The sequence below is a fragment of the Physeter macrocephalus genome, chromosome 21 (genome assembly GCF_002837175.3).
Source record: "Physeter macrocephalus isolate SW-GA chromosome 21, ASM283717v5, whole genome shotgun sequence".
In the NCBI taxonomy this organism is placed as follows: domain Eukaryota; kingdom Metazoa; phylum Chordata; class Mammalia; order Artiodactyla; family Physeteridae; genus Physeter; species Physeter macrocephalus.
In genome coordinates this window covers 49,529,366-49,540,592 of record NC_041234.1, presented here as the reverse complement: position 1 = coordinate 49,540,592, position 11,227 = coordinate 49,529,366, and the positions used below count along the sequence as shown (strand labels likewise).

Genomic DNA, 11,227 nt, shown 5'->3' with positions numbered 1-11,227 from the left:
CCGGAGCCTGTGCTCCGCAACGGGAGAGGCCACAACAGTGAGAGGCCCGCGTACCGCAAAAAAAAAAAAAAAAAAAAAAAAAAAAAATTCCTGCAGCCTGAGAGGTATGTCTAAGTGACAGAGTTCATATGGAATTAAAGTCCTAGCTCTTTGTATGTTGGCCTGTCCAGAATTGCCCCAGAGGAATTTCTTCAAATGGCTTCCTGGGAGAAGCCAGCACAAGCCAGTGGAAAGAAGGTTTCAAGAGTCAAGAAAAGGGAAATGCCTCAGGAGCCCCACCATCCCTCCTCCTTGACCAGCCCCATCAGACCTGGAACTGGACCAGAGAACTGATGACAGAACTGGATGGTGTGTGTGTGTGTGTGTGTGTGTGTGTGTGTGTGTGTGTGTGTGTGTGTGAGATACACGAGTAAATGGGACCTTCATAGTCCAGGTGGAGAAACCATGCATATACACAGAGGCACACACCTTGTCACTCACCCGTATCCCCCAATATTTATACGAGCAAATGTGAAAATGTGAAACTAAGCTTTATACCCTCAAGTAGCATGAAAGGTAGAGATGGGAGTGAGATGAGAGAGATGTGAAGAAGATTTAAGGAACCCTCTTAGGGGTTCAGAAAACAGGAGGTGGTGGTGTGCTGAATGACCGCTGGCTGTGGTGCTGCATGGGACATCCCAAGGAGCCCATCCCCAAGGCTGGGGGTCTAGGAGGCAGGGGGTTAAGGTGGGGAAAAACTGTGGGCACAAAACACCTTCCATACCTCATTGATTTCATTGCTGGGGCTGAGTCTAGAACAGGTCCAAATCACATTAAAATGGACACATGGACATTTTGGGTTTTAAAACCAGCCATTGGAACCAAGAGAGCTAGTGATTCCCCTAGGAAACAGTAGACTGTACTGTAATTTCATGGCCTGGGCCACCAGACTTTGCAGAGATGGCCCTGAACACGTGATGGCAGTATAGGGCAGAGTGGGACAGATGATCCAGGGCAGGGGTCCCTGACCACAGTTTGGGACAGACGAAATAAGAAACCTCAGAAATCCATTCTTTCCTGCCAGCTCACCCCACACTCGAGGAAGCAGAGGCACATTGGATAACCAGTACAGGAGATCTAGAGAAAAGAATGCGGGTTTCTACACCGAGGTAGTTAGAGAGTGAGACAGAGAGACAGAGACAGATGAGAGAGTCCATCTATCGGAGAGTACTAGTTGGCAAATGCAGCCCCTTTCCACTCCCCTCTGCACAGGCCGGCCTGATAGCTCGGGAGATGGGAGGGCAGTGAGCCACATCACCCAGCACACAACTCAGTCATCATGTGGGTCACAGAAATGCCCGTCCCAGGGGTCAGCAAACTATGACAAGCAGGCCAAATCCAATCTGCAGCTTCATATGGCCCAAGAGCTAAGAATAGTATTTACATTTTTGAAGTGTTGTCAAGCAAGCAAGCAAACAAACAAACAGTAACAAAGAAGAAGACCATGCTACAGAGACCATCTGTGGCCCACAAAGCCTAAAAGAGTTACTATCTGGTCCTTTATAGAAAAAGTTTGTCAAACCTTGGTCTAGATGATGAGGAAAATCCCACCAATCTCTGAGCGTTCCTGAAAAGGGAAACCAGAGGAGGTCCAGGAGAAGGACTGGAACAATGGGATAATTGGAAATACCACTCCATCTGACGAGCACTGCCTGCAACTCTACTAAACCAGACTAATAAGGTACACAGGAGCTATGGAAGGAAGCCTGAGAATAGCTAAAGAGAGAGTCATACTGAGGAGCATTAGGCAAAGAATGTTCTGGAAATGAAACTGCATGCAGAGCTCAGTACTGATTAGGAAATTTGGTTATCGTTTGATAAGATTGAGATAGAGTTTGAGCCCAGGGGTTGATAAAATATCAAGAAGTTTCTAGAATACAACTAAGTATCTCACGAACACCTAACAGTCTGAAACTATCTTGTAAAGTTTAAGAAGGGGAGGATAAAGTAGATTCTAGGAAAGTCTACATTGGTTTGCCCTACTTTAAATAAATGCCACTTACAAAAGTTCACACTGAAAAAAAAAAGTAGAGGCATTAGGGGACATTGACAAGAGGATTTTTCATTTTTCAAAAGAAGTCACCAGAAGACTCCCTTCCATAGGAAGCTTCTCTACTAAAAAATGAAATTTAATCTATAAAAATTCATTTTTCAAATAACTTTTAGGGAAAGCATCCACTGTATAGAGTAGGGCACATACATTGAAATTGGAGGGAAATGAAAGTTTCTAAACTGAAAATCAGATTTGTCTTTGGATTCACGAGCTAAAGAACTCGAACTTTTTCCTTAAAGCATATATATTGCTCACTGAAATACCTGGGAAATTCATGTGTCATAAAAGTAGAAGCCAGCTGTGGCTCTTCCATAAATGCAGTGCTTTGGATGAAAAAACACTGGGCCCAGAGGCAGGAGAACTGGGATTGAGGCTGGGCCCTGCCACTGCGTGACCTTGTGTAAGTTATTTGACTTTCTGGGCCTCAGTTTCCTCCTCTGTAAAAGGAGAGGTTGGTCCCTTTCAGCTCTAACATTCCATGACTACAGATAAATATAGAAATAAGATCAATACAGCAATCTAGAAATAAGAAATAGTCCCCAAAGTAAGCTCTGGAGTCAGTAGAAAAAAGTAGCAATGAAATATAATAAAAAGAATAAAATTTTAACTACTAGCCAGAGTAAATATATCTCATTTAAAAAGTAATGAAAAGATTTGTAATTTACAATTGATTCAGGAGAGGTAAGAACATACACGTTGCTGTTTCTTCACCATCACACATATGGAGAAGGAGATGAGTGTCAGGTGACTTGTACAATGAGCACGATGCTGCGTTTGCATGCAGAACATTTTATAAAATTGAACATTAAAAAGAGCTCAACACCACATAAGGAATACATTTCCATACAGCTTGGAATTAAGGAGAGAGGAGTTAACTGTTTGTTCCAGTTCAGATTTTGTTTACAGATTTGTTGATATCAAATTCCACAAATATGCAAAATCTTAAAATCAAATCTATTTCTGCCAGAGCCCTCCTAGAGAACAGCCACCACAGGAAAGACAGACATTTAAGGGTTGGCAGTACCAAATGAATGTAACACATTTTCCTCTTTCCTATTTGTGAATTACAAAATTGTTTTTAAACCAAAAACTGGCCCGATGTGCTGGCTAAGTCAAATCAAAGGTTTTGCAGGTTGAGCAAGTAGTTGATTCAATCTGATAATTTCTTAACAGCAAATAAAAATGTATCCGAGCAACATGACAGTATAAATCACATGGCCAGAGACTGATCACATAATGTAACGACAGCAGAAAAGATGGGAAAGGCTGGAATCGTTTGGAGAGTCGTGGCTACAGTGACTCAGGGGCTTGAAGAAGTAAAGTCACTGGAACACACACACACACACACACACACACACACACACACACACACACACACACACACACACACTCTATAGGGATGCTGCTGCTGGTCCTGGGACCACGCTTTGAGAACCACTGTCCTAGATTTTGGGCTTTACTGAGCAAAAGTAGATACCTATTTCACATAACCCATTACTTATGCAAATTTCTTGTTTTGTTAAACTTATTAAAAGTGCCTTAAATGTGTGCCTATAACCATTTCCTACTGCATTCCTCTACAAATATTTCAGAGTATTCAAAAATTTGTTTATTTCATATCCTTGTTAAAATCCTTATCATTTTTGCTGCCCTTTGACAAATGTAGCTCTTTGTACCTCTTTCCCACTCATCCTTTTAAATCCCAAATAGTTTAGTCAAGTACAGCTGAAATACACGCAAAGGCTTTGGAGGGACTGGGTGCTCTGGAATAGATCTGGTCTCATTCTCACACCAAGGGGAAGTAGTAGCACAAAACACAGATAAGCGTTGGGGGGCAGCCAAGGCTGCGTGCAGTAAATTTGCGCCTCGCGGAAGTTTAATAATCTGGTACCAGAGATACCAGATGGCTGACATTGATCTGACACTGATTGGACAGTTTCACCTTTCATAAACAGGACACATTTTCACAAACTCTTTAAATCCTTGTGTTCTTTACTCAAATAATAAGTAGTATTAATTCCATTTGTGTAAAAATGTTAAGGTACAATAAGAATTATCTGGGCCTTCTCAGTGGCTTTAGTAGCCATTTATGAGAGTCCCTTGGTAGTAACCATACTGAACAGCACTGGAAATCTGGAGAATTTAATCGACCATAAGCAATTTACTTAGTTCCAGGAGATTAAGGTTTTTTCTATATTCGGGAGTTAGTCATCAGGGAATTTGACCTTTCCATGATGAAAAATACACTTCTGCAACTGATTGATGCCTAAAATTCTACAAGTAGAACGTCATTCCTTTGGCTTAAGGCTTTTTCCCTGTTAAAATGCAAGTGACCCTCCAAAGAGGTATCATTAAGCCTTATAATCTCAAAGTAAAGGAATTTATCCCTTTCCTGAGAGCATGCTTTCCTTAGCAAGGAGGAGGACAAACGAGGACGCACTCAGGAGAGTTGGTGCCAAGAAGCAAGGTCTGGGGGGAATGGAGCAGAGAGAGGAGACGGAGGATCCCAATGATAGACCTCCAACTCATTCACTATTTTGCTGAAGGGCTGTCCCTGTCAGCATCCCTATTGAAATGGGTGCTAACTTGCCACTTGGAGTAGGTTGCTTAGAAATCGGCCATGTTTTCTGATAATAATGAAGAGTCTTTGATGTGTAGGCATACAAAAGTTTAGAGCAATGGAAAAATAGATGGCAATAAAATATTTGGTGCGACAACAGATAGCGAGTTACCCCCTCAAATCGGAAGAACCATACATGTCCATAGAAAGAAGATAAACCAATATTACTTTATAGAGTGCAAATCGCAAGGCCGGGACGAGGGTAAGGCACTAACATGGCCCTGAGAGTGGGTGCCTCCTTAAATTTTGCACCCCAGGCACCTCACTCACCCCACTCTAGTCCTGGCCCTGGCAAATCATATTAAAGTGAAGCCTGGCCATTGTGTAACAGACTTGATGATAATGGAAAGTTCTCTGGAGGAACAGAGCACTGACTGTGAACTTGTTTTTTTCATAAGTAGTTTGCTGATGAGGAAGAGAGCAGGTGGCGTGGACATATCTGCTCAGACTGATGGTTCCAGCAGGATCACAATCCGACCCGCGTCGTCGGAGAGTTAAAATGGGTGTCCGGTGACGTGCTTGTTGTGAGAGCCTTGCAGACTCTCCTCTGTCTTTGCACATTCAAGGTAATGATTCCAGATCAACTGGTCGATCTGTGGTCAGTAAGCTAACGCAAGCTATTTTGTTGCCTGCAGTCTTGCGTCCTTAAAGGGTGAGCCGTCGGCTAGGGATGCAGTTCAAAGAAATAGGGACTGAGGGGCAAGTTGGGGCCATGTGGGAGGCCCAGGTGAGAGACTGAGACAGGCAAAGGACAGGAGACAGCAGCAAAGCTTCCTGTTGTGCTGAGAACGACTTGCTCCCTACCCTGTATGTTTGAACCACAAATACATAATGAACACCCACCAAGGGCAGAGTGCTCTTAGCTACCGATTAACCTCCTCCCCTGGGGACGACTGCATCTACTCCTGCCTAGGCAGAAGTCAGTCCAGTAGAGCCACCTGCTGCTATTGGTTGGAATCAGAGGAAACAAAGGGACAGAAACAACTTGAATTGGAACCTGACTTCCTGGGGCCAACTTCATTTCACCTGTATCCCTTCTGTATTCCACCTTCAAAAATTGTTATCACTCTTCACACTAGTAATAGTGGCAACAGTCACTTCTCTGAAAGGCCTCCTGGAAGGGGCTTTCAGCCTCTCTTCTCCAGCCTTGGCAGAGTAGGTGCACGAGGCAGCAGACACTGTGGCTTGTGCCTGGGTGGAAGACAGAGTTGGTGCTATGATACCCAAGGGGAGGCGAGACGTTGAGTGTGAGGACTAGGAGAGTTGTCCGGTATTATGTTCATCTAGAGATTGGTAGAAATTCTACAATTTGGTTGTTTGTTTGGGACTAGGTCCACCTGTTGCAAAATATTAAATGAATATTACCAGTCCTCAGTGTTACCTCTGACCACATCATCTCTGCCCCGAATCCTCTTATGCTAATGGCAACACCACTGGGCATTGGAGGGCCATAGTGAAGATGTAGAAGACCTTCTAAAAAATTCCAGGCATACGGAGTATCGCAGGGGAAAGCAAGACTCAAGGTAATTGAAAAACGTCAAGGTGTCTGGATATTCAGCTTTAGAATCTTTCGGAAAAAACACCAGAGGTGGCAAGGTGAGGGGAGAGGCAAAACCTACTAGAAGTACCAAACTAGAAGCTTCCAGAAAAGTTAGAGGAAGTAACAAGTCCTATACTGTGTGAGTCTCATACTCTGCTTTAGAGCTCATAATGGTTCTGGAGTAGAGGGCCCCGGCAGCCTTTCACTTTTGTTAGGCAAAAGCACAAACACTCCTTCATTTCCCCACAGAGGAAAATGTTTCCATCCTTTGGGATTCTGAGTCCGGGGCAGACAAGTGTGTGGCATTCGTATATAAATTAAGGCCAGGAATGAATCTTATTTTATTTCAGGCAAAACCTCTGAAATTTGGTCAGGACCATTGAACTAAATAGTTGGAATGCTTTCAAAAGCAACTGGGCTTTCAAGAGCTGTCTATTATTTGAGGTGGCTTCTGTCTAAATCAGGGGGAGGTGCTGGGCCTGGCCTGTACACAGAAGTCTAGAATTCAGAACTGTACCAACCAAGGGCCCAGGCCTAGGGCTTCTATATGAGAGGCCCAAGTCCCCTCAGCACTCAGTGTGGTTTTCCAGCTGCTCTTCCGCTGTGTGGGCAGTTGGGCTAAAGAGCTTGCTTCTTATTGAGACCTGTCAAAATCAAGATCTGCTTGTCTCTGGGAGCAGTTTCCACATCCTCCAAGAGGTTGACCAATGAATCTGTTGGGTGGGGGGTGAAGGAGGAAGAGGTCAGGGGACTCTCTTTGTGAAGCAGGCTACAATTTCATTTGACTTTCCTTTTTCCCTCTTGGGAATGGTGGGCAATTAATCCTCCATTATTGGTCAGCCAGTTTTCTTTGTTCAGTGCTATTTTTCCCCCAAACTTCCCAGAAACCAGACATATGAAAATCAAATGAATCACGGCTCTTGCTTTGCTTAGAAAATTGAACTGACAAGAAAAGTTAGTGTCTATAAGCTTTGGCAGGGGGTGGGGAGAAGGGGTCACAATGACTGTCCTGGGACTCTGTCAGCATCCAGTATCCCATTTACCCCAGTCCTTACATTCTCCCCCAGCAGGTTAGTTGAAAATTGGTCAAACAGCAGAAAGTAAATGGCAAAAAGTAGCCCTTTTTTTGGGTTATGGGCCATAGCAACTTGCAAGGCTGCCTTTCGGATTTTGGATCTATCCTTTTAGTCTATACGTTCTCAGTTTGGAAACAGAGGAAGATTTCCTTTAAACAAAACAAAACCAACCACAAACCACAACCTGAAGTGAATGGTGGTGGGCAAGTTACACTTACTTTCTCTCCTCCTTGAGACTTTGAGGATGCTGTTCCTTCAGCTAAAGACTTCCTGTAATGAATACTATATGCAAATGAAGCAAGAGTTCTTCAAATGCAGCATGAGCTGGGCACAGACACTAGCTACCGTTGTTGGCAGACTTTTGAAGGATCTCAAGGCGCACATGTGAGTTACCTTGGATAGATTTGAGTGAACAAACAGCTGCCTTGTTTGTTGGCCGAGCTTGGTTCATCCAAAGCAACCCAGTCCTGACCTTTTCTAGCAAAGGGGGGTGGGGAGGGGGGGGTCTATATGTTTACTAAAACTCATCTCCCTGATCTCCGTGTAGACAATCAAACTGAAAAAGGTGTGAAGTTCAGGACAGAGTCACATTCATATTTTGCACGACAAAAGCCATCCAATCAACCTCATGCCGAAACAAGTGCACACCTGCAAACCTCTCGCGGCGGAGAATTATACTGTGGCTGAAGAGGCATCAGGGTCCTTCTGTTTCTCCATGCAGGGCCATCAGGGCCTTGCTGGGAAAGTGAGTAATCAGCAATGGCACCCTATGTCCCCTGGGTTTGGCAGCCCCCAATCTGCTCTCTCACTGTGCCCCTCAGTGATAGGAGCCAGGGACGGAGCAGCCTGGTCATTGATTTAAAAGATGGCATATGTGCCCTTGCATCTGAGAATTTCTTCTGAGTGCATACCACTTGGGGGAAATAAGGAGAAAATCGGTAGTTAGTAATGGCAAGATTGTAAGTATGAGAACATAAAATGTCTGAAGATGATTAAAGTGCCTGATGATTTTAGTTCTGGATGTGGCCTCTCTCCTGCTGTCCAGAGTGTGAGTTAATGTAAAAGAAATGCAGGCTCTTTTGTTATTTCCATGGTTCCTTTTTAAAACCCTTTTTCTCTTCCCCCTTTTCTACTCAAGCTTAGTAACTCAACCTTGCTTGCTGAACCCAGGGCTTAGGTACTGGGGTTATCAGGGGTTTCGTAGTCTTTTGAAAATTGTGCAATAATTCGCCGAGCCAGTGGGTTAGTGGTCTTCAGCAGTTCTGCTGCTGAGGGGCGGGACCTTGGAGTTGCCTTGCTTCCCTTCTTCTGTAGCAAGGCCTTGAAATCATCATTTCTGCCAGCATCTAGGCTGGCACTGCCGCTTGACCCTGCAGAGGCAGCCAACTCACTGATGGGAGACTCAGCCGTGTTCCTTATTGGTGAGTGGGAGGTTGGTCTGCTGCCACCAGCAAAGGCCTCACCAGGCTCCTTCCAGCCAAGGAGCTTTCTTTTGGACCTAAATGAGAGAAAGTTTGCTTTGAGTGAATTCGTGCGGCAGACATTTCCTAATGCTTCATATAACTTCACGAATGCCAGTGACACAATCTGGGAACTTCTATGCAACAGCCTTGTGAGCAGTCATACTTACCAGCTTTCTCTCTCTCTCCACTAAGTCCTCAGAGTCCCTTGTCTGGCCCCCTGTTCCTACACTCCTTTCAATGCCCACAGCTAGAGTCACTTGGCCTGTGCCTGCAGGCTCAGTCCTGCCCAGGTTCTGGTACCAAGGGAGAATTTAAGGAGTCAAAGCTAGTAGCTCAATGACTCTGAATCAAGACAGCCCACGAGCTGATCCTGTTCTGAACTGGTGCTCCAACTCCGATAACTGGGCTCTTTCCCGTTTCCTCATCATGGAGCCCGTGCTTTGTGCTTCTGTCCAATAACTGGGTCCCCGCCTGGTCCCCCTTTGCCTAAGCTCCTGCTTTGATGCTCGGCCTGGTGCCCCACTTCACTTCTTGATGAGATTTTTTGGTACAAGGAATTCTGTGAAGGGTTAAATGTCTCTGACTCTAGGCAGAGCTGTGAGAAAGCAGATGGAGCCACAATAGGCCATGGGGTTGCTAGGAGACGAGGGGCCTCTCACTCTGCACCTGGTCCTCCCTTCCCCGCCCGCCTCTCTTCCACTCCACCCAAAGATGTCAGTGAATTGGAGGTGGTGAGGCCCTGGACTGGGTTCACTACGTGGGTATCTGAACTTAGTCTCCAGTTTCCATTCTAAGCATTCTGCTTAGAGGTAGCAGTTTTTCTTCTGGTATTAGAAGGAAAGGCAATTATAATAGGAATTTAGGAAATTGGTCCAGACCTGTGGATCACAGTAAATAAATCTTCAGTTGTTCGTGAAGCCACAAACACATCATCATCATCTTCCGCAATCCATTCGGCTGTTTTATCACTGATTACACTTTTTTCTTCGGTGCTTGGTTCCATCGAGCTCCCTAGGCATAAGAACCAGAAGGAATGATTTTGACCATAATTGTTAGGACAAAGCACATTCTCATATGTATTTCATGGGATGTTCAAAGCAACTCTGGGAAGGCAGCAGGGCAGAGACTTGCTGTCTCCATTTTGCAGAGGAACAAAATGTTCCTAAGGTTAGTGATTTGGCCAACGAAACATGGAGGGAGTGATGAAGATCAGCCTGAGTCCCTGTTCTCTCGTGCCTTTTCCATTACAACAGGTTGCCTGAGCATTCTCTCATTTTAAATGCATCATTTTTAAAGCTGAAGGAGCTGAGAGCAATCTAAAGCAATGACTCAACCAGTGGGTGGGAGTGGGACCTATCTGAATCTCAGAGGGAGCCTGTGGAGTTTGAGGAAGCAGATTCTAAAATTACCTGTGGCTTTGATTTGTTTGCTTGTTTTAGTCACAATGATTTAACTTACGTTGAAAGTCCAAATCAGCTTAAGGAAGGCCATAAGATTTTGATGTTGGGTGTTAAGTGTTTCAAAAAGGATGAGAAACATGGATGAACCTAGAGGACATTATGCTAAGTGAAATAAGCCAGTCACCAAAAGACAAATACTGTATGATTCCACTGATATGAGGTCCCTAGAGGAGTCAAATTCATAGAGACAGAAAGTAGAAGAGTGGTTGCCAGGGGCTGGAGGGAGAGGGTGTAGGGAGTTATTGTTGACTGGGTACAGACTTCAGTTTTGCAAGATGAAGAGAGTTCTGGAGATGGATGGTGGTGATAGTTGCACAACATTGTGAATGTGCTTAACACCTACTGAACTGTACACTTAAAAATGGTTAAGATGGTAAATTTTATGTTACATGTATTTTACCACAATTAAAACGAAGAGAGACAAGAAAAAACCCCAAAAGGATGAGAAACATTTTCTAGCCTGGTCTTAAGGTTCCAGGAAGAGCAAGGCTCAAACCATCCAAGAAAATGAGCCCCCTTTCCTCTAGAAAACACTAAGAGAAGCTGCTGCTGGTAACATATTCCACTGCTTGAAGCCTTCCAGCCTGCCATGGCGCTTGAACTCAGGCTGGGAGGGTACTGAGTCCCGTGCATGAAACTAAATTCAGTGTGGCTGGTGAAAAGTGCTGTACGGTGACGTGGAGAGACAGTGCCTAGGGCAGGAGATGCCTGCCTGAGGAGGAAGATAAGCTCCTAAGGTCCTAGGGTGCTAAGACCTAGTCTGATTTCATTAGCTCAGCACTGGCAGTTTCAGAGTAGCCTGGCCCAAACTGGGCCTTGGAGATCCGCCCTCAAACCCACCTCAAACCCTCAAGAGGTGTACCCTACTGATTTGGTCGCCCTGGGATCAGAATCATTATCTGGGGGCATTTGCTTCTGCCTCTGGCACTCTGTCCTCACCCTCACCTCTCCTGGGATTGAAAGGAAAAGCCAGCAG

General features: G+C 44.8%; 1 protein-coding gene across 1 annotated transcript in view; it reads right to left on the bottom strand.

Moving 5' to 3' along the window:
* Positions 1-8,501: 8,501 nt before the first annotated feature.
* NHSL2 (NHS like 2) overlaps positions 8,502-11,227 on the bottom strand; it is a 268,115-nt gene continuing 265,389 nt past the window's right edge. The window contains exons 8-9 of the mRNA XM_024130930.1: positions 9,670-9,802; positions 8,502-8,826 (exon numbers count right to left, since the gene is read on the bottom strand). Of these exons, the coding sequence (XP_023986698.1) occupies positions 8,502-8,826; positions 9,670-9,802 (458 nt within the window). The remainder of the gene's footprint in view (positions 8,827-9,669; positions 9,803-11,227) is intronic.